Below are 27918 nucleotides of genomic sequence, written 5' to 3' on the forward strand. Positions count from 1 at the left end.
CGTTCCTCACAATGTTTTATACTATCAACAGCTCTCCATTGCTTGTTGGCAAGTAAGGTTTTATACTAACAATTATTTTGAGTAATTACCAATAGTGTCCAGAGCCTTTAAAGGCAGTGGACACTATTGGGAATTAGTCAAAATGTTAATCAGCATAAAACCTTACTTGGTAACGAGTAATGGGGAGCTGTTGATAGTATAAAACATTGTGAGAAACGGCTCCCTCTGAAGTAACATAGTTTTCGACAAGAAGTAAAGTTTCCACTAACTTGATTTCGAGACCTTAAATTTAGAATTTGAAGTCACGAGATCAAGCTCCTGAAAGCACACAACTTCGTGTGACAAGGGTCTTTTTTTTCTTTCATTATAATCTCGCAAATTCCACGACAGATTGAGCTCAAATTTTCACAGCTTTGTCATTTTATGCGTATGTTGAGATACACCAAGTGAGAAGACTGATCTTTGACAATTACCACTAGTGTCCAGTGCCTTTAACGAAAATATTTGCACAGCATTGTCCGCCCTTGTCATCTCGACCGATGGTTGTCCCTCGCTCCATGCAATATCAGAACGACCAAGTCCTTCATCATTCGTCAACATTTCTTATCCAAGACGATCCTACCGTCCTTATCTTTGACTCGGATCCTGCCCGTGGAGTATCTCGTCTCTTGGCGGCCATCTGGGTAGACTGTCTTCACCGTACCGTCGGGGTACTCTCGTCTCTAAAACAAACAAACCCACGATAGCAAAATTAATAGCTGTAATGATTGGTAGGGATAAAAAATAATAATAAAAAAAAAACAGCAAAGAGAATCTGATAACATTTTTAGAAAATACGTCACAACACGAAGCACTTGAATAATGTTTTTGTGTTTTACCCTACATCAACTAGCCTACGTGTGGACAACAGTGTACACCATAATAATAATAATATCGAAGTCTCATATAGCGCACGTATCTACCAAACAAGGTACTCAAGGCGCTGAGTATATACAAACTTTCAGATAGATAGGTAACTGCAGTGATGAATTTTGAGACCCAATTATTTAGTACCTTATAAGGGTTTACAAGGTGCTATGGCACACATACTAGTCACAGCCAGGAATACCGGGGTGAACCTCTTCTCTTTTCGATTTTTGCACTGGGTTCTTTTACTTGCGCAACAGAACACATGGGACCAACGGCTTCACGTCCCATTCGAAGGACGAAGCAATGGTTAAGTGTCTTGCTTAAGGACACAAGTGTCAAGGCTGAGATTCAAACCCACACTCTGCTGATCAGAAACACCAGAGTTTGAACTCTATGGAAAAGAGCTCGTGTGGGATTTGAACCCAAGACCCCCGCCATTCTACAGCAGATGTCCTACCCGGTGTTTGACAGTCAAGCCAGCCCAGGGACAGGAAGTCAGTTCGAATCCTATATGTCACATTCGGTACAAACCATTTGTGTAGGGTAAAACTAAACACAACAATAACTCTTTAACCTTGGATTATATTACATCCATTAACTAATTTGTTAATTTACTAACTATTACACTAATTAATTAACTAATTGATCAGCTAACTAATAAATAACAAATGAAGCACTAACAAAGCACTTATTAATTAGTTAATTAATTAATTAACTAATGGAGCATTTTAGAAGCTTAAGACTAAGCCTGGTTGCTTGTTTAAGGGTAAATTATAGTAACTTATTGAATAGTAAAAAGGTATAATAGTAGGCCTACAGTAATTATCACTGGTTAAATCGATTCTGCTCATCCAGGTTTTTCTGACATTGGCCCATAGACAAATTTCTAAGATCAAACACTAGAGAGCTATACATGTATTTGTTTTGAACAAAGTTCAACGATATTACAGGGAAGAAAATTATAACACAAACAAATTCATCACGATGTGTCACACATGGTATTTGTGTGTATCTCTTTGCTTTTTATAAAAGCCAGCAACATAAAACAAAAGGCCCCCAGGTCACAGTTATTAGGCTAACTTGGTTATTTCCTTACAAGTGGCTCTATTGTGTGTTCTAGGGTAACTTTCATTATTGTCTTGCTCTGTGTTGTTTTATTGTATTTTTGACTGAATGCCAAATAAATAATTTTTTTAAAACTAAACACAGCAAAAACAACACAAGTCAACAGTCAATTTTAGCATGAGTGATTGTGTTCTTACATGTAATGTAGGTCATATTTATAAGAAGCAGATGGTTTTTGAGAAAAATAAAATGCTGTCTCATCCAGGCAAAAAATATAACATCTCCTGAATATCACTCAAGACGATGGTTCTCCGACACATCTATCAATTTTGCTTCTTGTTTGGACAGATAACCACTTATTCTTTATTGACATAAGCTACTTCATGTGGAAGTTTTCTTGTCACTTATTAATGAAAGACAATGTACTAATTGGATTAACTCGTTCTATGGCTTTAGAAGCAAGCTAAAAAGAGTACATGTAAACGAGGTAGTAAGACAGGACAGGGTTTGGTTTAAGGGCTGCTTGCTTGCTATTTATTGATATTTTCAAAGATTTGTGTTTTTGTTGCGTTGTTTATGTTGTGATATTCATTGTTCACACCTATAGTAATGTAATTGTAAATAACCTGCACATGTCTTTGTAAAACACCACCATCATGAAATAAGTGTTTATTGCTCTGAATTGAAACCACAGATGAGGATTTAGGGGTTTAGTCCAGGGGAGTCCGGACTCATCAACTCATTTTATTATTTTTATTTTATTTTGTAAAAACTTTTTTTGTAACGAGATGAGGGGTATGTTAATTCTGCTTGTGTCAAACTCAAATTCACTGCGACCATCAGCCACTTTCTCCCCCACCCAACTCTATTCTTGTTGACCCCTCCTTGCTGGTAAAAGCCATTGCGGATCTGGACTGGCACACCATTGGGCAAAGCATGGCAGATAGGTCTGCGCTCTATCAGTTTCTAGAGAACGTCCCAATGCTCACTGTCTGTGAGGCATAGTGAAAATGGAACTCACACATTGCTACTAATTTAGGTTTCCCAGCAACTATGAAGAATGACATGCGTACCTGAGAATTGTTTCTCTTTTGATTGTCAGACGTTTCCATTAACCTTTTCTCTTCATTAAATTCTCCTAAATGTCACAGGAAGGTGACTGGAAACTCTAGGCAGACATACTACCTGGCTGCGATTTACTCAGAATGGTACAACGTTGGTATGTTGAAACTGAACTTCATTCATTTCAAATTTTTATTACGTTGAAGGTGTTTTAACACCTTCAACGTAATAAAAATGTGAATTAGTTAAAACTAATTCACATTTTCCTCCCTTCTTTTTAACAGGGGGAGCGGGTTCATTTTCCGTCTTTTTAGGGCAGAGGATTCTGTGATTTTACCAATTTCTTTGTTGGCTGGTACAGGTAGCAGGCTTTGCTGAGCCACGCCTTTTTTCTGGGCTTAGCAGACAGTTGGCTTTAAGTAGTTATTAGTCCAGGCCTGCTACTTTACAGAGGCAATGAAGGCGATTGCCTCCATGCCCCATGGTCATTGCCTTGGTGCCCTTGAAATGGTCCAGTAGAAATTTACAATTTCCCTCATAGGGTGTCCTTTACCAAGGAGAAAATGCCTCGGTGCCCTTGCTCATTCAAAAATGAAGCAAACAGGGCTGTTAGTCCCGATCAGCTGCCCCTTGAACTATGTGTAATCAATGGTGAATTGTGATATCAAAGATGTGTAAAAACGATACAGGTCCTGCAAAGAAAGTAGTACAGAATATGCAATCAAAATGCATCACACCAAAATATGATCAAGTTGTATTAAATGCACACAGTGATACAAGCATATTATTTCAAATCACACAGTACAAGTAGGTGTTGTGGCCAAATAATAACAAACCAATAAAACAAGTGAAAAGTCAAAGAACATTATGTAAGAAAGCGAATCATTGACAAAATGGCAGATACAGGAATATAATTAAAATGACACTGTCTACATGTACAATGGATTTTAGCAACAAAACAACATGTTCCTGCAATGCCACAGGTCAAAAATAGTATCAGATTGTAAATTTGCAAGAACAGAGGATAAAACCAATATTTCCCTCAAGTCTCTCAAAAGTATGCTGTTTTGAGACGCTCCATTTCCTTCTTTTTAATTTACATTAAACTTACACCGTTTGAAGATAATGATAGTAGAAAGCTTCCTTTAAAATAATACTGGCTGAGATGCTGTAGTTTTTGAGAAATGAGTAGAACAATGTCACAAAAATCAATTTTTATGCTAGAATAATTTTCGTCTTTAGAGACTTGTTTTAATCGTTTCTCAAAAACTACAGCACCTCAGCAAGTAATATTTTAAGGGAAGCTTTCTACCATCATTATTTTCAAACTGTGTGAGTTTAATCTGTGGACATTGTGTTTTGTGTCTTACAAAAAGTACCAAGACCCTTTAAAGGAGCTGTGTGGTTACAAATGTATGACCAAAGCACGCCTGTGGCTGTTCATAGAATTATGAGCTCACACCCTCAACAGTACGTGTGCTTAATTTTCACTTCCTTATGAAGACCAAGGTCAAAAAAAAAAAAAAGGAAAATAAAAGGACTCCATAAGGAAATTCTAAAGACCTGGGTGCCCCACAAAGAATTTTGTGTACAAATTCTATGGGAAGATCTACAGTACGGGACAATGGAAAGAACAACAGATGTTGCCACAGGGAGGCGAAAAAGGGAATGTGTGCGCCCTATAAAATTGGGGCCTGAATATTTTCGTTATGGTAAACTTACTTTATACTGGGCAGTATGAACTTCCCTCTGGCCATTAGGGAACTCCATCGTTCTCTCTCCGTTGTTGTCGACTCGTAGCAACGTCCCGTCAGGGAAGATGCTCTCCTCGTTACCGTTGGGGAACAGATATTTAATGGTCTGATCGGGAAAAGTGATCTCTTTCGTTCCGTTGGGGTAGTGCTTCTCAGTTTGGTTGCTGGGGGATAAAAACGATGGCAATTGATAAGGTTTAGTTTTTTATATTAGTTTAGTTTCAAGTTCTTGAAATATTGTAACAACAATAATTAAACATCTTCAGGATGATGACTAGAGAAAGGTAGTTGAGACCATCTAATAATTTGCTCCGCGGTAGTAAAGTTTATAAAGAGAAGTCCCCTCGATCCACTACAGCTAAAGTAGTAGACTTGGCCGATTTTCTACCATCCGCCCAGGTAGTAGTTCAACAGTAGGAAAGTTCTTTAAGAACTGAGAAGTCTCACAAATTTTGAAAATCTACTCTGCGAAGTAGAATATAAGGAAAACAAATTGTCAAAATAACATAATCTACCTAGCAAGCTAGATACACACATGATGGTGTTACCGCAACCCAAAAACTCGTTGATACTTCACCATACAATGCCTCAAATCCCATTTAATAATTCAACAGTTTAAATTGTGCCCCTTCATGTAGCATGAAGACACAAATTTGATAAAAATCTAAGATGAAGCATTCACCAGGCTAGTTCCCAAATTGCAGTACCTTATTAATCAATACAAAGTCATACCCCTGCTTGCAAGAGCAATGCTGCAGCTTTTTCTGGAGGCAGATGCCCCTTCACTGACTAAGCAAACTTTATTTCATTCAGCAGCTGTCTGAAATGTATTTCTTGAAGTTAAAGGAACTTACTTGTTGAACTGTAGAATTTCCAGCCCATCCGGATAAGTGGTGTGCGTCGTCTGTGTTTCAGAGTAGTAATACATCTGGAAAGACAAAATGAGGAAGAGAGATTAAAATTTTATGGCAGGATAGCGAAAGCTGCTGTTCTTCTAACCAAGTGTATTTTGATTGCCATTACCAAACGTATGTATACCTTCACTTTAAATAAAAATAAAAAAAGCAAATTTGTCAATTAGCTAGCCTGGTACTAAATAAATGTGACAAATATCTACAATAGTAAAAAACAAAAAAAAACATAAAAATGAACACGTTCATTATCAATTTTTGTTACTTTTTTAGATTCAGAATATTATGCAAACAAATTGTTACCACTCTTTGGTCTGGCATGATCTGTTTGATATCACCGTTGAAGAATGTAACGATGACCGACTGACCATCGGCGCTGATCTCCTTTCGAGTCTGGTTGCCGTAGGTGATGACTCGACTACCGTCACCACGAATCTCCTCAATCTATCAAGTTTCAAAATAGCATCATCAGGGAAGATAATTTATATTTCTGGTGTATTTATCATTATCATCACTGAAAAAGGTGGCCCAAAGGCCATGTAAAAAAAAAAAATCATTAAAATATAACAAAATTGAAATAGTAGTACAAATCAGTGTAATACTGACAATAAAATAATGTGGATAATTTATTATTATAAAAGAGAAAACTATACAATATTAAAAGAAAAAAAAACACCTGTGGGGGAAAACAGAACAAAAACCGTGCATATCTTTGTCATGTGTAATCATTATCAAGAGGAGTAAAACAGGAACGCAACGAAAAATAAGACCAACATAAAAAAAAATGCATTACAAATCTTTGTCTCACAAATAAGTTACTAAAATCAAACATGCACACAATAAACTAAAACAAGAGGATATCAGAAACATCTGATGCACCACAATCCTTTGTCAAACATGACACATAACAAAACTGTGGGAAAAAGAGCATATCATAAACAAATGTACCACAATTCTTTGTCAAACCAGAACACATAAAAACCTGTGGAAAAAACGCATATCATAAACAAATTTACCACAATTCTTTGTCAAACCAGAATACATAAAAAACTGTGGAAAAAAGCATATCGTAAACAAATGTACCACAATTCTTTGTCAAAGGAGAACACATAAAAACCTGTGGAAAAAACGCATATCATAAACAAATTTACCACAATTCTTTGTCAAACCAGAACACATAAAAAACTGTGGAAAAAAGCATATCGTAAACAAATGTACCACAATTCTTTGTCAAAGCAGAACACATAAAAAAACTGTGGAAAAAACGCATATCATAAACAAATTTACCACAATTCTTTGTCAAACCAGAACACATAAAAAAACTTTGGAAAAAAGCATATCGTAAACAAATGTACCACAATTCTTTGTCAAACCAGAACACATAAAAAACTGTGGAAAAACGCATATCATAAACAAATTTACCACAATTCTTTGTCAAACTAGAACACATAAAAACCTGTGGAAAAAACGCATATCATAAACAAATTTACCACAATTCTTTGTCAAACTAGAACACATAAAAACCTGTGGAAAAAACGCATATCATAAACAAATTTACCACAATTTTTTGTCAAACTAGAACACATAAAAACCTGTGGAAAAAACGCATATCATGAACAAATTTACCACAATTCTTTGTCAAACTAGAACACATAAAAAACTGTGGAAAAAAGCATATCATAAACAAATGTACCACAATTCTTTGCAAACATTAACACAATATACTGGGGGGTGGGGGGGGGGGGGGGCGGGGTGAAATAGCATATCAGAAACAAATTAATGCTCTACAATTCTATGATGAAAGATTGTTGAATATGGACACAGAAAACTGTGGAAGAAAGAGCAAATCAGGAACACAAGAACTACAAATAATTATTTGATAAAGACTCATCAACGTGAACAAAACATGTACATAACAAAGCACTGAATAAATATTTTGACCAGCAAGCTTGAACCCAATTTCATGAAGCCTGTAAGCACAAAAACAAATATTGCTTAGCAAAAAAACAGATTACCAGCCAAAATAAAGTTTACACTTGGGCCCCACTCATATTTTGCTAAGCAAAGAAATTTGTCTAGCAGTAATTTCTGCTTAACAGCTTCATAAAATTGGGCCCTGGTCTTTTTCTACAAACCAACCTTTCCATTCGGATGGTGAATCTCTTCATCATCATCTTCATTGTTATTATTGGACGACCGGTTCACCCCTAGGACTCCCTTTCCGCTGGGACTGACCGCAGCCTGAAGCGATGTCGACGGCACCCCTCTAGATGCTTCCAAACGCCCCTCATCACCCCTGACTGGACTGAAGAGATCCATGGACTGGTCTGCCATCCCATTGTGGGGCTCATTCTTAGGCGAGTCTTCAAAGTCGAACCTGACTGAACGTTTACGCTGTGATGGTCTACGAGGCTTGGAGGAGAGTGGCATGTCATCGTCGCTACTGCAAAATAAACAAGGACCAAAGTAACACAAATACTTAGGGCTGAACTTCATTGTGTTTGCTGCCACAACACCCAAACACGTTTGCGAAAAATGTGTCTTAGAAGAGTAGCAACCCCAGGTATGATACTTGGTCATTGGAAAAAGTAGCAAAATTTCAATGAGTACAAAGCTGACCTACATGTACACGGTGTAGGCTTTAAAAGACTTTTAAGGCTATTTGATCACAATTATTCGGATTTCCTGAGGGCAAAGCAAAATCATAAATCAGTCTAAAGTAGGAAGAATATCATATCTGCAACCCCCAAAAAATGTATTAAATCCGCAAGTCTATCATTTTATTTTTTACTGTAGCTGGGATTGAACCCAATGGATCCTCAAAAGCAATGGTAGATGCAAAAGATACTGTACAGTATCCCTGTTCAAGCAAGACCCAACCACGAATATTCATCCTTCGGATGGGACAAAAAGCAAAAAATTAGTCCTGTGTTGTGTGTAACGTGCATGAAAGAACCCAGTGCACTTATCGAAAAGAGAAGAGGTTTGCCCAGGTGTTCCCGGTTTGATTGGCAGCATATTGCAACACTGCACCTTGTAAAACATTATATGTTGTTATATAAAACTGGGGTAGATCTCATAATTCAAAACGTAGTCCCACATACCTAGCAGGAAAATACTGTACGTTAAAGGCTTAAAGCGCCTTGAGTGTCACTGAGTGACAGATATGCACTCTATAAGGAAGCCACTGTTATTATTATTATTATTATTATTATTATTATTGTTATTATTATTATTATTAATATTATTAAAGGGAAGCTACAAGTTTAGTAATTACTCAAAACAAATATCAACTTAAAAACTGACTTGGTAACAAGCATTGGAGAGCTGTTGATGGTATAGAACATTGTGGGAAACGACTCCCTCTGAAGTAACTTAGTTTTTGAGAAAGAGGTAATTTCTCACTAAAATAATAATCTGAAAGCACACAAATTCGTCCAACAAGGGTGTTCTTTCTTTCATCATTTTCTCGCAACTTCGATGACCAATTGAGCCCAAGGCTTGTTGTTTTATACATATGATGGGATTCACAAAGTGAGAAGACTGGTCTTCGACAATTACCAAACGTGTACCTTCCCTTTAAATGAAACATTGCATAATCATCCTTAATCATAGACCTATCAAACACACACGTGTACCTTGCTTCTACAGCAGCTGGTTTCGTGACCACACTTTCCAACCCTGAGTTTTGGTGGGATGTCTTCAGGCCCTCATGGTCCGATCTTTGATGTGGGTGAGACGTCTTCACTGCCTGAGCATCCGATCTTGAACTGGACACCCCTCGGTGAGTCGACTTCAACCCTGGATTGCCAGACCGTGAATCTGATGATTTCACCACAACACCATCTGATTTTGAGGTGAGAGGACGGGTCGTTGGAGCAGGGCCAGGTTTGGGGTGCTCTTTATGAGATTCTCGTCTTGGACGTGATGGATCCGTGATGTCTTCCGCCTCTGATGGGTCCCCGATGATGGACAGGGGAGGCATTTTCTGTTTCATAATCACAGGAAGCTGCTGCTTGGGCTTTGGAAGGTTTGACTTGGCCTTCAATAACAGAAAAGATGGGCATAACAAATAATTTTTATGCAAATGTTCTGAAAAAATGCAACCGACAAAAAGTGAAAATAACTAAAAAGTGCGTTTCACTTTTCTGGATATTTCTTCCACATACAGAAACGAATACAGTATCTTTTGAGACATGCCAAAGTTTAACATTGTCACTAAAGAAATCAAATAGAACTTAAGTAGTGTGGTTGAAGGATTCTCAGATTTTCATCTGACAAGGACGGTAGGACCGCAACAGGAACGCTTTTTTGTATGACCTGGAAACCATGACCTGCCATGCCAGAGTCTGTGTGGGGCACTGGACGGGACTTGTGTAAGGACCCGATAAGAAGAAGAATGAAGAAACATTTTTGTCTTGGCCTCCAATTAATCCAAAAATGGGTAAATAGGACAGTTTTTTTGCCAACACTTTACACAAATTCCAGGCAAAAAATGCACAAGGCGTAATAAAAATCAACTGCCACCAAGGGCTCATTGCTACATACATGTAGGCTTGGGGCTGAAACAGGGTTACCCCCTTCACAGTCCGTTAGGATGAGGGCATGGTTATCATCCACTAGAAGCTCGAGTTAAGATCTCAACAAAGACATCTTCGTTCAATTACCTCATGCTCCCTTTTTGTTGTGCCAAGAACTCGCTATTCTACTTTTGCAGAGAGATCATTCTCTGTGTACGGCCCCAAAATGTGGAATAAGCTTCCTACACAGATCAGAAATGCCAGCTCACTCACCTCATTCAAGACACTCTCTTTAAAGCTCACCTGTTCCAGCAGGCTTACTAACCATTCAACTGTGCCTCAGCGCCTTAGAACAAACTCTTGATTTTGGAGCTCTACAAATGACCTTTGATTGATTGATTGATTGATAGAGGAGCAGTATGCAATACTTTCCCTACTTTTTACCGAGCAATTATGGTTGCTTAAGGGCACAAGCTTGGAATCGAACCCACACTGGGCGATGATTCCTCCAAAGGGAGTAGTAAGAACACATCCTACAATACCTTGGCTCTTTCATCTTCTCTCTTCCATGCTTCAAGTCGCTGCTTTTCCAGCACCTTAACTTCCTCCCTCAGCTCTGTACTCTCATTCTCCAGGATGTCGATGCGATCTCTGAGACGAGTGGAAGACGCTGTCCATCTCGTCTCTCTTCGACTCATCTCTTCTTGGAGATCCGACAACTGCAGACATTGTGCCAAGCCACAAAAAAATATTTTTGAACGAATGCTTCACTTAATTTGAATGTTGATAAAGTGCCAGGCCAGATACTTCACGGAGGCAACGAAGGCGATTGCCTCCGTGTCCCCTGGTCATTGCCTTGGTGCCCTTAAAATGCTCCAGTACAAATTTGCCATTTCATCATAGGGTGCCCTTAACCAAGAAGAAAATGCCTTGGTGCCCTTGCCCTTTCAAAAACGAAGCATACAGCCCTGAAGTGCCTGTGCTGATAGCATTTTAAATTTTTAAATTTAGAATGTTTTAAAACTGGTAGAAGCAAGATTTTGAGATGAATTGACCAGATCCATTTTAATGGGTTTTGAAAATTTTTGTAGATAAGATTTTTAGCCATGACATGACCCCACACTCACTGTGAATGAAGATGTAGTATGTATGTATTCCTTGCAAGACAATTAAAGGTTTATCTTTCTTGAATTGCTAGGTTGTTCTTTCTATCAATGGTCAAATAAAGTAATCATAATTACTTGTCCTAACTTAGGACTAGCTTTAAGTTTTGAATAACCTCTAAAGAGTCCTAGGACTAGTCGAAAGTTAGGACTATCTTTGTGAAATTGACCCATGGTGTTAAAATGAAAAAATAAAAGACACCTCCTTATTAGTGCTGGGCGAATAGTGAAATTTTGTTATTCGGATACCGCTGGCCAACTATCCGAAATTAACCGGATATTCGAATAGTTTTTTTTGTCGCTAGAGGGCGCTGTTCGTTTGTGAATGAGATCTTCTGGGCGGATTGATATTAGTTTTAGACAGTGTCACTCGGTTCATTCATAAAAATGACCGGATCTAACTTAAAGATGGCGATTTGCTTTTCTTTTGATCGTGGATGACTCTACGTGAAGGAAAACTTTTGTAATCTTTGAACAAATTACGTCAGAATTGTCATTGTTTTGACTCTTCACGGAGGTGAGCATAGTTAAATACTTAATTTATGCTGTTTTATGCTGTCTTAATAGAAGTTTCATTAGGATTCAGACAAAACATTCATGTCAGTTGTCGCCCGACGTCTGCGGATATTCGGATATTAAAGAATATCCGGTTAATTGGTTGTAATTACAGAACTATCCGGTTTATAAATAGCTATTCGCGCCCTATGCGGATATCCGGTTAAGAAAAAAAAGGCATTCGCGGTGACGGATAGGAAAACCTATTCGCCATTAACCGGATATTCAAATAATTCGCCCAGGCCTACTCCTTATAACTAAGAACAATCTTGTTGCATAATAAAGGAAAAAAGAAGGTCTTAGGTTTACCTGATTCTTCAGCATCTCAATTTCCTCTCTATCTTTCTTGTCCGGAAGAGCTCTCGCAGCCTTCTGGTATTTCTCAAAAGTACGTTTTTCTTTCCTGCGGAAGAAGTTAAAATTTCTCAAAATCAGTCCTTGAAACTAAACAGCAGAAATGCACAATATCTACTCCTGACAAGAAAAACCAACTTACAATACCGAAAGTATGCAAATAAAACATGCATGCTAATTTAACATGCATGAATATTTAAATTAACTAAAGCATAGAATTACCATGAAGTGCCATTTTACAGAAATTATCTCATGCAACGTTTCCCAGCCATCCTGCAAACCTAACTTAAACCTTTCACCCGCCTTGGGCTCAAATGAGGAAGCAAAAGCCAGGGTAATGGGCTCCAGGCAAACCCATGTACACATCATGCATGTGGATACATAGTTTACAAAACACTACATGATGTACACGTCAATGCATACAGACGGTCGAAAGTGCAAGCTGATATGTACGTCACCTTTGACCAACCATAACACAGATATGGAAAGCACGAGTCACAGCACATTTATCATATAAAATCATTGTATCCAATGAAGTCATTGAGCATGTAAAGGCCGAGTAACACTGCAGCGATAACGGAAACGATAACGAAGCAAAGACAACAAATTCTATTGGTTGAATTGCTCCACGCAGCATACGCCCACGCTTATTCAACCAATGGAGGGCGTGCATTTTTAATGTTCTCGTTTTCGTTCTCGTGAGTGACCTGGCCTTAAGACCAGTGCCTGTATTTATCCAAGACAGAGGACCAGTCAAGATTGTGGTCACCTATCACGCCTGTAGGCAAAAAGGCCTTCTAAGGGAGCTGAGTGATTTATAATGCCGAATTTGTATACATGTACATCATAAAGTGACATGTTTACTACATGCATAGTTCAATAAAGAACATTCAAGACAAAACATAGAAGCAAACGATACACAATGGATCTATATAAATTACGAAATATGACCCACACACATTTTATTTCTCGGAAGTAGTTTCAGGCAAAAAGATGAAGTTAACCGTACAAAAAAGTGATTTTTTTTTTTACATTTCACCATGAAAATAACAACCAGTGAAAAGATCAGAAGCTGACAGTAAGTGACACAAACGATGAACCATAGAAACTTAGTGTTATTCAAATTTAGACATTGAGTTTACTTACCATTTCTCATCTGCTAAGTCGTGTTTGTAAAAAATTTAATAAAAGCGATAACATTTTATAAATTTTCATCTCTGATTTAAACAAAAAATCATAACAATATCTTTCGGAAAAAAAAGGAATGTTGAAGTACCTTAACCATCACTGAGTGGTGCACATGAGCACTACATGTATATATAAAAAGTCACTATTATTTTTATTATTGAAAAAAATTCTGAAATGATTCTGGAACTTCACAGACAACAAACCACTCCTCACCTTAATTTCTTCATTTCTTCGTCTTTGTATTCCTGGAGGCTGTTCAGCTCTTCCGCTTTTAATGTCTGAAAGTCAACGACCTCTTTATCCAAAGCGGCGAGTCCCTGATAAAACAAATGGTGAGAATTAGAGAAGTGGTTAGACACCTTTTTTTTTTTTTTGTGTGTTTCAAACCTCTTGTGGTTTAACCTGCCCCTTCCCTGTACTTCCTCCACGTGTCACAACCAGGACTCGAACCCACACTCTACTGATTGCAGACATCAACAGATCAGTTGCCAGTTGTAATCGGGTTCAGATGTCTTAACTACTGAAGCCATCAGTAAAAGATTGATTGGTAATGAGAAGAAAGCTGGGTTTAAAGGGTTTTAAAGGCAGTGGACACTATTGGTAATTACTCAAAATATTTATTAGCATAAAACCTTTCTTGGTGAAGAGTAATAGGGAGAGGTTGGTGGTATAAAACATTGTGAGAAACGGCTCCCTCTGAAGTGCCATAGTTTTCGAGAAAGAAGTAATTTTCCACGAATTTGATTTTGAGACCTCAGGTTTAGAACTTGAGGTCTCGAAATCAACCATCTAAACGCACACAATTTCGTGTGACAAGGGTGTTTTTTCTTTCATTATTATCTCGCAAAGTACCCAAACCCATTACACAGACATCACTCTTGCATCTCTATTGTTGCTTTCTTACCTTCTCCCTCTCTTGCCTCAGCTTGGCCAAGGCTGCGTTCTCTCGACGGAATTTGGCAATCTCCGCCTCCAGCTCACAAAGTTTCTCCTTGAGGAGTTTTGACTGGAGTCCCTCAGACGGTGAGGGTTCTTGGGCTTTTGGCTTTGCCGTTACCTGCATTTAAGAAAAAAAAACAAAAAATCCAATGGAATCATGATATCCCATGACACCAACTGCAGTTTTTAAAATAATAGTGGCTTCTTATATACATGTACATGGAGAGCACATGTCTCTCAGTGACGCTCCTGGCGTTGTAACATACAGTATTTCCTGCAAGGTATGTGGGACTACATTTTAATTATGAGACCTAATCCTTACCACCATGTTATGGTTTACAAGGTGCTTTGGCGCACTATAATGCCAATCAAACCAGGAACACCTGGCGAACCCCAGTGCACTGGGTTCACATCGGTTAACAAAGAAACCATTATAAGTGTGTTGTTAAAGACAGTGGACACTATCGGTAATTGTCAAAGACTAGTCTTCACAGATGGTGTATCTCAACATATGCATAAAATAACATACCTGTGAAAATTTGAGCTCAATCGGTCGTCGAAATTGCGAGATAATAATGAAAGAAAAAAATATCCTTGTCACACGAAGTTGTGTGCTTTCTGATGCTTGATTTCGAGACCTCAAATTCTAAACTTGAGGTCTCGAAATCAAACTCGTGGAAAATTACTTCTTTCTCGAAAACTACGTCACTTCAGAGGGAGCTGTTTCTTACAATGTTTTATACTATCAACCTCTCCCCATTACTCGTGATCAAGAAAAGTTTTATGATGATAATTATTTTGAGTAATTACCAATAGTGTCCACTGCCTTTAAGTATTCCACATTATAACACCCAAGCAGATCCTTGCCACTTGATTGGAGGATTGTCCGTCACGTGTTAGCAAATAAAAGTACTATTGCACGCTACGTCACTCAGCGTGCATTTTTCGTTCCATTCCGAAAAGTACTATTGCACGCTGAGCAAAAAACATCACTGCGTGCACGTGTCTTCAGTACGGCAGCAGTGCTACTACAAGGCACATTCTAGCATTCGGCAACTGCGTGTCTCAAAATAGCTGTACAGAATGCACATTGTCAAACAGGCACACCCAAAAGAAACGGGTGTAATTTTAATTTCACAATTAGAAATTGTAGGCCTACGCTTTGTTTATTTTGAAAGTTGTATCCTCCAATCAAAATGACAAAGATCTACTTGGATGTTATATAAAACAAATAATGAATGTTTTTTAATCGTGCAATAGTGCAAATATGTTCATTCATTGAAAGATGAAATGTTCCATTCAACTCGGCCTGAGCCTCGTTGAATAGAACATTCCATCTTTCAACTCATGAACATATTCGCACCATTGCACTCATGAACATTCATTATTTGTATACTAATCAGCCAATAAGTTTTGAAAACAAATTTTGAATCATTGGCCCTCCAAAAAATGAAAACAATTAACACAAACAAAGACATGTTGTTCCGTGGCCGACGTACCTTCTCCTGACTCTGCTTCTGTACTGGTTTGAGCTTTGGGAAGAGTTTGGACACCAGACTGGATGTTGGAGGAGAGGCCATAGCATCCTGATGTGACGTTTCTCGTGATGATTTTTTTCGTCCATCGAGAATAGACCTGTGCCCTAAATTTCACACAAACAACACACAAAGTTAATAATTTAAAATTTTTAACACACAAATAATTGTGGGAAACTATGTCAGTTTACAGAACCTTTGTACAGGCACAATGAAAGCATGCCTCAACCACAATGCAAACAGCAAACCCGTAATATTAACGTAATAAAAACTGCTCATTTGGGACACGGGTCTATTTGTATGAAAAATTGCCTGACAAAATTTTGCACTTAAAAATCTCTTCAATCTCCTGAAACAGCCTCTATTGAAATGTTTATTGGTCCTATGCATAGAGTTATATATATTGACTAGAGCGCTAACTTGCTCTGCGTTTTGAAGCCACCCTGGGCGCAGACATGTTTGGTGTGTTGCGTGAATTTTGAATTTTAAGAGAACACACATTGCCGCGATTATTTTACATTAGGCGTGTGCGTATACGTACGCAACTGTCCACTCGCGTACGTCCGCGCTACGAAAACCGTAACTTCGACTTGATTGCCGTACTAAAAAAAGTAAACGCGCCTTTTAATCATGACGCACATGAAGCTCGCAGTTTGTGCGCTGATCAGCAGATTGTGCGTTCACATTTACTGCATTTTTTGATTCGATGGCACATAAAAAAGAACAGACGCACTATCATGCAAATAGCCGTACAATTGCCGTACAAAATTTCAAGCTTTTGTATTGGTTTGTACATAAACATGGATGCGCCCACACGGCTTCAAAACCTTAGTGCGTGTATAACGGGGTGTTAGCGCTCTAGTCAATATATATAGCTCTATGGTCCTATGTGAAACCATGTTATTGACTTTTAACTCTGTTTAGGGCTTCAAACTGTCAGGCAAACATGAATCGTATGCCAAAGCAAATATTTTTTTTTTCGTAAACAGAAGAAACTGACATTAAAGGCACTGAACGCGTTTGGTATTTTTTAAAGACCAATCTTTTCACTTGATGTATCCCAAACATAAGCACAAAATAACAAACCTGTTAAAATTTGAGCTCAATTGGTCATCCAAGTTGCGAGAAAAGGGTGAAAGAAAACACACCCTTGTTGGACGAATTTGTGTGCTTTCAGATAGGAATAAAAGATTTTTGGCTATTATTATTTTAGTGAGAAATTACCTCGTTTCAAAATCTAAGCGACTTGACAGGGAGCCGTTTCTCACAATGTTTTATACTACTAACAGCTCTCCTATGCTTGTAACCAAGTCAGTTTTTAAGTTAATATTTGTTTTGGGTAATTATCAAATGTGTACCTTCCCTTAAAGTTTGCTGTCTTTTATGGTGTTACATATTATTCCCATGAGAGATAATTTCAAACCTTTTCTGAACACTGCTGGTGGGGGTGTAGATGTTGCTGAAGGTGCTCCTGCAAGAATGACGCTAGCATCATCATCCTCCTCTTCCTCCCCATCATCTGAGCTCTCAGACACAACCTCCCCAAAGTCTCCCCAACTCTCATCATCCTCAAAGTCTACATCAACTGCATGCGAAGAGGTGGCAGCTTTCCTCTTCATCTCTCGACTCGGTCTCTTGTCTTCATCCTCCATATCACTGTCTTCGTCTTCGCTGGCGTCTTCGCTGGCGTCTTCTCCGCCCTCTTCTACAGCATCCCCTCGTTCTTCGTCTTTATCGCCGATGTCAGCAGATTCCTCACCTCCTTTAACAATCTTCTCATCTTCATTTCCCGTTGCTGATTTTAACTGGTGTCCACCAGATGAACCTTGAGGGGCTAATCTGACATTTCCTTGTCCCTGAGACATTGCGTCAGGTATTTGCTCGATTTCGTCTGAGTCTTCTTCCGTTGCACTTCCACCCGTCTTCCATGTTTTTCCTTCCTTGACAGGATCTCTCTCTTCCAGGCTTTGTCTGCTGTCATTATCGGTTAGCGTGCGATCTGCGTCGGCATAACTTTCATCATCAACCTGGTCATGTGCCCTGTCTGTTGACACTGGTTGCGGCGTAGGAGCTGATTTTATCAAATTGGACGGTCTGATTGGTCTCTGATGGGAATAAATTCAGCAGTGTAGAAAACAAAATTACTTTCAATTACTAAATGGCCTGCTGCCAATGGCATAGTTTTGGTTCAAGACTCTCCAGTTTGTAATAACTTCCTATGAGCCGTGACACTTCGGATGGGACGTAAAGCAGTTAGTCCCATGTGTTGTGCAAGGCATGTAAAAGAACCCAGTGCACTTATCGAAAAGAGAAGGGGTTCGCCCCTGTGTTCCTGGCTGTGGCTGCTGTATGCGCCGTAGCACCTTGTAAACCCTTATAAGGTGCTACAATGTACATAATTGGGTCTCAGAATTCACCCCTGCAATAGCCTATCTTTCTGAATGTTTGTATATCTAAGCGTCTCGAGTACCTTGTTTGGTAGATACGTGCGCTATATATTGACTTCAATATTATTATTATTATAATATCCATCGCCATAAGAGAATGCGCTCTCACCATAGATGGCTAGGTTCTGGGAGTGATAGCTGTTCGCAAGTGAATAGGGCCCTCTATTGGAGACGCTATCAGCGACAGAAGTAAACCGCAGGAGTAGATAAACCACATGAGCGCCTTGAACCAAGACTACACATGGCAGTGAGGCTGAGAATAACTGACTTTTTAACTGTTTTTTTGTCAAAAACCAATGAATAATCTGTTGTATTTCTCTAACCACAGACAACACGCTTCTTCATATGAAGAAAAGAAAGAAAGGCTGTTCTGCTTTACCTCCTTTTGCCGGAAGACTTGCTGCATGGTTTTGACAACGACAGACGCATCACTGAAGAAGGAAGCGTTCTCATCTGCCGCTTCCTCAAGTAACTCAAACAAGTCTAGCTCATCCTTCTCTACCTACCAAGCAAACCACAAGACATAAAATAGAACAAGAAACTATAATAACGAGACAGTTTGATTAAAAAAAGTTTTAAATGGTTGAGTTTAAAGACACTGGACAAAATTGGTAATTGTCAAAGACCAGTGCTCTCACTTGGTCCATCTCAACATATGCACAATAACAAACCTGTGAAAATTTGAGCTCAATTGGTCGTCCAAGTTGCGAGATAATAATGAAAGAAGAAAAAACCCTTGTCACATGAAGTTGAGTGTGTTTAGATGGTTGATTTTGAGACCTCAAGTTCTAAGTCTGAGGTCTCGAAATCAAATTCATGGAAAATAAAAAACTATGTCACTTCAGAGGGAGCCATTTCTCACAATGTTTTATACCATCAACCTCTCCCCATTACTCTTCACCAAGTAAGGTTTTATGATGATCATTATTTTGAGTAACTACCAATAGTGTCCACTGCCTTTAAATCATCTATCCAGGGGTACTTGAGCATCATTACCCCTAGTCATACGGGGCAATTTATCTCACAACTCCCTGGGAGTATACAACCTGTGCTGCCAAGTATGTAGCCCACCCAGCTATTAAAATCAATTACAAGAACCATCTCTGCTATCACTGACTCATACATGTAGCTGCATATTTATCCCTAGGTGAAGAGAAGCAATTATGGTTCATTATCTTGCTCATAAACACAAGTGTCATGACCGGGATTCAAACCCACATCCTGATGACTTAGCCACCAAAGCTCGTGTCCGATTAAACCGCTTGGCCATGACACGCCACAATATCAAAGTTAGGCGCGTTTCAAGTAACTACAAAAAAAATCACTGATGAATGTGTGAGAGACAGATATAAAACATGCCTCCATTAATTTTTGGTTTAATTAACTTCTTAGTCAATTCCTTTAACTAGGTCTTTTGATATCTAAATGAAATTGAGTGTCATCCACGCCAGAATTCATGGCTCACCTTTTGTTTCAATTCAACTAACGTTTATTTCAATGCTGTCATTCGAAACAATAATGCAATTTTTTTTATAAATTACAAAATCAACATAGTTTGAGGTATGATTGATTAGGTACACACTGATTCAACAATCAGCAGCAATTTAATGACAACATTTAGGTAGAAGGTTAAGCGAGATGCTTTTGTTCCCTAACATATGGACAGACAAACATTAAGTACAACCGTGGTAAAATCTAGGTATGGTAAACATGGAGGTAGGACAAATGAAGCAAACAATAAAAGTGTGAAACAAGGCCAATAACTTAAAATACACCGAAGTTTATACTTCGTACAGATACAGAGAAAAAGGAGTTTACCGATCCTCAGTATCTAGGAGTGTCACATAAGACACAAAGCTCATTGTTCATTGTACAAAGTAAATAACTTTTTGAGAAAAAGATTTTTGAGAAAAAATAGAACCCACCTCCTCCTTGTGTTTCCGTTCCTGCATCCGTATCTGGAAGGACATCTCAATGGTATCGTCGTGGGCGGCGCCCTCTTTTGGCAAGTCGTGGTCAGGCATTTCCTCATTCGGCACTGCGTCCACTGTGATTGTAGGGTTGTTGCCTTGTCTTGCCATATCAGCAGAAGGCTTTGGCTGATTGGGTAGCTTTTCCCTGGATAAGGGATCATGATGGCTGGTTTTTGAGGCTAAAGGAGGTTTAGAAGCCACTTTGCGTGCCATCTTAAAAAAACAAAGTGGAAACTTGTTCACTATAACATCTTGTATGGCATTAATGATAAAATTGTTTAGAGTCAATACACAAAAGTATTGTGTGTCACCATACCTGGGTACATGTAGGCACTATCCCATACACTACATCTGGGACTCATTTCGTTGCAAGTAGTCTCAACAAATAAGTTATGGCAACTATGATTTGCTCACATGGCTAGTGTGCAAATAATGTGCAGGCTTGTGCATCACACACTTGTGCACACATGTAAAACAATTGTGCCCAGCAATGGCAGAAAACACATGTAAATTACAAACAAAAACAAAACCAAATAACAAAATCAATTTTTTGTTGAACAAGTATTGTATCAAACACAGTGGCATTGTGCACGTGAGATTAGATAATTTTTAAGTTACCCCAGTTTTTTTTATGGTTGATATGAGTTGTACAGAGTATGAAAATTCAACCAATTCATCCTCTTCCAACACTGTATTATTCAAAGTATGAGAACGGTTTTCAAGAAATCACTTCTAGGAAAACGTTTTTCACTCTGCACAGACTTGTACTTGCACTGTACTTCCGCACTTTACTCGTTCACTGTACTTGTGCCATGCAAGCACATCTTAGAACAGATTTGTTTTCCTTTTCACATCCTCAGATACCTGGACATCCATCTTAACTCACCTGAGGTGGCTCTTCTTTCCTTTCTCTGGCGCTCCTCTTTTTCTTCTCATCACCCTTCTTCGTCTCTCGCGTCTCTGGCTTCAGCAAGGTCAACTTCTTCGAGACACCGGATGCCTGCTTCTGGCGACCCCCAGCCTCGACTGGCTTTGCGGACCATTCATCTCTACCAACAGTCTTAGAAGACTTATTACCGGGAGGCAGTGATGATGGACCTCTTTGGGCCGTTCTTGAAGATGGAGGTCTGGGTGGCTTCTTTGAGACGACGCCAAAGCGGGCTGTGCCTGAGCCTTTGCGGAGGAACTCACGCCTGGGGCTGTCACATGGAGAATCTTTGGGATGATTTTGAACAGCAGGCTGATTCTGAAGGGAGAAGAATCAAATTTTTTGTTGTTTTAGAAACCTTGATGATTTTATTGTCATCATTGATAACCGCAAACCGACACAAATCTGTCTCTCAGGCTGTAAGCATGGTTCAAACATTTGTTGTGGGGTGTCCTGGTCGTGCAGGGGACTCAAGTTCAGTAGTTGAAAAGAATGTGGGTTCGAATCCTGGCCTGGTCAGTCACAACACCTGTGTTCTTGATAGCAATTTTATAATAATTGCGTCCCTCCACTCAGGAGTACAAATGCATACCATCAAGAACTGGAAAGTAACCTGCAATGGATTGGCCATCCTGTCCAGGGGGAATAGACAAATATTTGGTTTGCGGTAACACCATGTGTGTATCTACTTTCCGGGTAGAGTTTGTTTTTAGAGAACTGTCTTTCTTTATTCTACGCCTGCAGAGTAGATTTATCAGATGTTCCGGAGACTTCTCAGTTCTGAAAAGAACTGTCCTGCTTTTTAACTACTACCCGGGCAGAAGGTACGGAAAATTGGCGGGACTACCACTTTAGCTTATAGGATCGTTATTAACTGCACTACCGCAAAGTGAGCACTACATTGACAATAACTATAAACGGTGATCCTGCCTTAAACTGAAACACTATCGGAAGAAAACGTTTAATAAATACCGTTGACTCTGATTCTGCCTTAAGCTTGAGTTCCAACAACTCCTCAAACGTCTTAGCTCTAGAGCCCAGTGCTGAATGAATTGGTCTGTCATCGAAATCTTCAGCTGCATCTTGTTGTTGACTCTTCGAGCTCAGCTTTGAAGAAAATTAAAAAAAAGCTCATTTATGTAGCGCAAAAAAAACAAAAACACAGACAGACTTAAAGGCAGTGGACACTATTGGTAATTACTCAAAATAATTGTTAGCAAAAAAACTTAATCGGTAACAAGTAATGGGGAGAGGTTGATAGTATAAAACATTGTGAGAAACGGCTCCCTCTGAAGTAACGCAGTTTCTGAGAGAGAAGTAAATTTCAACGATTTTGATTTCGAGACCTCAGAATTAGATTTTGAGGTCCCGAAATCAAGCATCTAAAAGCAGACAACTTCGTGTGAAAAGGGTGTGTTTTCCTCCATTATTATCTCGCAACTTTGACAACTAATTGGGCTCAAATTTTAAACAGGTTTGTTATTTTATGTATGTTGAGATACACCAAGTGAGAAGACTGGTCTTTGACAATTACCAATAGTGTCCATTGCTTTAAAGGAAAGCTACTGCCTGTGATACACTACTTGGTGATTCGTTTTTGCAAAGAGGGTGAATAATTACAATAAAGCTGTTGAAACCACACCTTATTATTCAAGGAAGCAGCATCTTGTAAGCTGTCGTCTAAAGAAATCTCCTCCGTCTCAGTCTCGTCTTCCTGCTCCTCCTCCTCTTTATCTTCAAGCCTCACTGCATCGTCTTGGTCCTCTATGTAGCCATAGCTGAGTTCAGAGGCTGTCTCAGGTAGAGGGTACACCCCCTCCTCTAAGACGGAGCTTGCCATCTCACTCAGGGAGTCCACATCTTGCTTCTGGTTCAGAAAAAAACCCATAATATTAATAATATTGATTTTGGTTTTACCCTTTTACCACTGATGAGTGTTAGCAGTGTATACTCAGTAATTTCCCCAAATCACAGGCATATTACTTGGGTTGGATTTGAACCCCAACAATGGCAATTCAAGAAAAGTGAAGAGCGTTTGGTTTGTATGGTGTTACTCTAACTTTTCTACGTGTACATCCTATTTCCACAATGCAAAGTTTCAAATCCTACTTATAGCAAAGAGTTTTTTTTATGAAATTGCGCCCTGAAGTCTTACGTTCCATATTATAAGGCGTTCCTTACTGAGAAAACTTTCAGTACTTAAAAACACTTTGTAAACCATTACATGGTGCTCTGTACATGTATATTGTAAATAAATCCAACAAAGCTCCGCTTGCTGAGTAGAAAAAAATAATGAGCCCTTTAAGATACCTTCGGGTGTGATTAAACGCAAAGAACTGCGTAATGTTATTAGGCCGTGTCCCAGTTAGCGGCTACAGCTACGGCTATGGCTAGATTTCCGCATCACCATGCGTTGAGATATAGGACATCCTTAGCAACACCCTTAGCAACAGCCTTAGCCGTTAGTTCTGATTCGGTGTTATACTTTCCTCAAAGTTTAAAATGATCGATGAAATGTAATTTTCTTTTTTTTTTTGGTGCTTAAGGCCTGGTCACACAGTCCCGATAACGAGAACGATAAAAATGCAAGCCCTCGATTGGTTGAAATGCTCCACGCAGAATACGCCCATAATCCTTCAACCAATCAAGGCATCCCCTACATTGTTATCATTGACGTTTTTGGGGCCTGTGTAACCGGACCTTAATCCTTCAAAGAGAACACTTACAAAATCAGGAGAGCTCGCATTATCCCTTTGTGCACTCAACAGCAGCGGATTGAGTACCATCGGGCCTGCCGTCTGCGATAGTGAAATGGGTGCTCTGGTGAGGGCGTCTCGAACACTTGACCCATGGGGGCTGGAGGGTGGGGTCCTAGGTTGAAGGGGACCAAGGCGAGGTCGAGGTGGTGACTGCTTCACCTGTTGAATTCCTTGGGTTGAAATTGGACAAAGCACATGGTCATTATCTCCTCGTCAGATGGGTTGCACCAAGTGTCAACCACCGTATTTGATGATAAACAATAGCAAAGTGCAAGCGTGTATGCGCTGCGCCCAACTCTCAGTTGACGATAGGCTTTCGCGCATGCACGTTTCGTCAAACGATGGTGGGCAATGAGGACGTGTGCAATCCATCAATTAAAGAGGGATTCCAAAGTTAAGTTTTTCATGCACCCATTTTTTCAATTGATAGAGTCCTTTCAAGTGGAGACAAAATTACAAGTATTTATTTGATACTGTTTCGATGTCATGCAAAATGTGTAATCCTGATCCAGATGGCAGATCGATCTTAAACTTCTACAGGTTTGGCATTTCATGTACACGGTGGACTACATAAAGTGCTTTAAACTGTCATCACCTGTTTTGTTAGCAAAAACCAATTCTGCAATGTTCCTTTCACTTTTTGTTTGATATTGTTGGAGAGAAAAAAGTAGCTGAAATCTTGAATACTTTATTATATACTTTGACCTTTACCTCCCCACTGCTTCTGCCGCTGTGCCACCAGTGTCTGCTCCACCCTCTGCTGTTCCAGCTGGAGCATCTGAAGCTGTTCTTGCTGTTGAAGCAGCAAACGTTCTTGCTGCTGGTGTTGCCATTGCTTGAGCTGTTGGAAGCGCTGCAGTAGTTTCGCCTGCTCCTTCGCTTGATGGTGCTCTGCTTGATCAACAACGGCATCTGCTCATGGACATTTTTTTTCAAAAGGAGAGTTCATTTGAATATTTCCCTCTATTGTTTGGTGCTGAGAGGTGACCCGTCCCCATTTTAAAAATATTGATTAGTTTGACACGGAATGAGCAGCGTGGATTTACGCAATTTCCCTTCTCTCAAAAACCAAAATTCCAATTAATCTCAAATGTTCTCATTACTAGAATAAAGTGGTCTTTATATAATTAGATAATTCTTGTCTTTTTATTGATATTTTCCATGTATTGCACCCATACTCTCTACCCATATGTCTACTCTCTACTAGGCTGAGGTGTGTGCCTCAAAATTACACTGTTGTGGCATACTGAGGTACATGTATGGGCTGGTTGTCTCCAGAAACACACTGATAGGAAAAGGGTTAAATTGAATCATTGAAACTTGTACAAGGCCCATCATCAATCATGTCAACTTACCATTTTGCAAAAGTGCATGTAGCTCGGGCGGCATCAGTAAATGTTCTTGTCTCGTTGGTGGTACATGTACCCCCGGCTGTTTTTGCTGGGCATGGTCTCCGAAGACAGGGTCTGGATCCAGAACCACTCCGGCTCGGTTCACCCAAGCATTGGTTCTTGAGGTTGCATCCGTCCTTGTATTGAATGTAAAGGGCTTCTCGGTTGCCATGTCTCAAAAGGCAGTGTGCGAAGCTGAAGGATGAACTGCAGCAGTGGACAAACAATGGAAAGAGATACAGCAACAACTGTTTCAATCAATTTGTGATATTTCTTAGCAACTTAAACTGAGCCTCATTTCTTCTCTTCTTCTTCCTTATATAAAGTGCAGCCTTCAAATGGTTGAAGATGTACGCACTGCGTGTGAGCGCATGTGTTGACTTAGGCAACAGGAATTTGTGTCAGGTGCAAATAGAATTATGTACAGGTGCGAGTCAAAAGCTGGAGATGAGGTTTACTTCAGCCGGGGGTCCCTTAACGCCAGTTTGAAAGCCTCATGGCTCTGCTTACCGCTGAATTATGCGCTTACTCGCAAGCGCAAAATTCCGATGCTAGCTGTGTAACTAAGCATAACAAGAACATGCAACAATCTTTCGCAATGTAAGACCAAAACTGTTTAGATTTTAAAACACAATGAAGTGCAATGCAATTGCAAGTGTCTTGTTGTAAAAAGTTTTAATAAAATGATAGATAATAAAAAAATAAAATAAAAATTATCTATGGACTGTTTACACATCGCGCACAGAGAGGTAAAAGACTTGCCACGATTTTAGGGACACCTCAAAAACAGGACCTCCTACGATACAATAATAAACATAAACAGTCAACACGCCTACACCATCCTACACGTACACGATCATCCATGGGGCACGGTGACTAAATGATAGATCTGAGAATCGATTTATAACGATAAAACCTTATATAGTAATACGGAAAGAATCTCAGTGAGATTCTTTCTAGCATTATTATCGTAGTCCTACATATGATAAAAAAAGTCTTACCTACGCAGGAAGGTTCACAAAACAGTCACCATCAAGTACTGACCAATAACACTAACACTCAGAAACAGCAGCATGAACAGTAAAACTCTTTGTAAACAAAAACCTAAACGAGAAACACATCAACATGATGAACCGCGCCATTTTGTTCGAACTCAGTCCTCAACACCTCGTACTCAGATGTATGAATCCCCCTCGTATTCGAGTTAGTACGGGGTCGACTACATTGATTTGAGAATGAGGGGGTCTATGGTGGCCCCGAAGGGACGTAAAAAAAAATTAAAAAAAATAAAAATTATCGGCTCAATGCACAAGCTTGCTCAGGGAACCATACCCTTACAACCCTTATTATTCATTTAATTAATCTTATCAAACAACTATTTATTTCTTTATTTCCAACTTACATTGCCTATGATTTGATACTGATTGTGATTTTGAAACTGTGGAAATAAACTGATGATTAAACCAAAATCATAAAGAGTCCATCCATAGGTGGCGCTGTTCAAACACATCGCAGTCTTTGCAATTAATTTGCGATGTCGCAATAATATCTCTGCAAATAATTATTTGCGATGTTTGCAAATATCTTTGCAAATTATTGCAATGTCGCAAATATCTTTCCAGAGCAACTAGATGTTTATCTTATCTGCAACCGTAAATTGCAAATTGTTTGCAAAGATATTTGACATCGCAATTGCAAACATTTTTGCGATATCCCTCACAGAGGGCCACTGGAGGCATATCACTACGGAGGGTGGATTCGGACAGATTTGAGAGCCTCCCCCCCCCCCCCCATAAAAAAAGCAAGAAAGAAAGAATGGTAAAAATGAAAAGGTCACCAGTAACCTTGGATTTACCAACTTGATGTATTTTGGATGACACTTGGGACCCAACAAATAATAGTCATACAAAAATTGCGGAGAGGTCCCTATAGAGACATTTATTTTCTCAAAATTGATGCTGCGGCACGCGTCGTTTGGGTAAAATAGTATTACGACATTTAATGTTTCTCAATGCATTATACTGTCCAAGCTGTTGTACTTCTTACCAAGTATGTTTTGCATTGCCATTAATTACCAAACGTCACTCAGACCCTTTAAATAATAGACAGAACTAAAGCGACAGTCAAGGTTAATGAGTTATGTTTTTATGATAGCCTCAAATTAACCGTTAAGTAATTAGACTACTTTACGAACCTTGGCAACGACGAACAGAAAGGGTAAACAAAAAATGCTTAAAGTCATTGGACCCTTTTGGTAAACAGTATTGTCCAAGGCCCACACTTCGTGTATCACAACTTCTATACCAAATAATAAACCTGTGAAAATTTAGGCTCAATCGGTCATCGGAGTCGGGAGAAAATAACGGGAAAACCCACCCTTGTATCCGCGCGTTTCGCCGTGTCATGACATGTGTTTAAAATAAATCCGTAATTCTCGCTATCGAGAATTGATATTGTTTTACTGT

The 27918-nt window shown here is 39.2% G+C and overlaps 1 protein-coding gene across 1 annotated transcript; it reads right to left on the bottom strand.

The window, feature by feature from the left end:
• Window positions 1–213: 213 nt before the first annotated feature.
• Window positions 214–26604, bottom strand: LOC139938853 (centrosomal P4.1-associated protein-like). The gene is made up of 21 exons (XM_071934494.1): window positions 26455–26604; window positions 25418–25660; window positions 24774–24974; window positions 24030–24232; window positions 22946–23170; window positions 22276–22410; window positions 21262–21621; window positions 20328–20588; window positions 18782–18904; window positions 17379–18060; window positions 15920–16062; window positions 14386–14538; window positions 13695–13798; window positions 12249–12342; window positions 10764–10940; window positions 9340–9743; window positions 7841–8144; window positions 6005–6145; window positions 5645–5718; window positions 4759–4954; window positions 214–722 (listed from the first exon to the last, which is right to left on the bottom strand). Exons 2-21 carry the CDS (start codon window positions 25623–25625, stop codon window positions 594–596), a joined length of 4317 nt encoding a protein of 1438 aa, XP_071790595.1. The 5' UTR covers window positions 25626–25660; window positions 26455–26604; the 3' UTR covers window positions 214–593.
• Between the last annotated feature and the right edge of the window lie 1314 nt (window positions 26605–27918).

Source organism: Asterias amurensis, chromosome 6 (genome assembly GCF_032118995.1).
Source record: "Asterias amurensis chromosome 6, ASM3211899v1".
NCBI lineage: Eukaryota > Metazoa > Echinodermata > Asteroidea > Forcipulatida > Asteriidae > Asterias > Asterias amurensis.

What these genes read in the sequence shown, in the direction of transcription:
- LOC139938853 (XM_071934494.1), bottom strand. Translation starts at nt 25,625, where the DNA reads ATGGCAACCGAGAAGCCCTTTACATTCAATACAAGGACGGATGCAACC. An exon ending in AACGGAAACACAAGGAGGAG is followed by an intron (nt 18,905 to 20,327) that starts GTGGGTTCTATT and finishes TTTGCTTGGTAG; the next exon opens with GTAGAGAAGGATGAGCTAGA. An exon ending in TGAGGCAAGAGAGGGAGAAG is followed by an intron (nt 13,799 to 14,385) that starts GTAAGAAAGCAA and finishes TTGTTTTATCAG; the next exon opens with GGACTCGCCGCTTTGGATAA.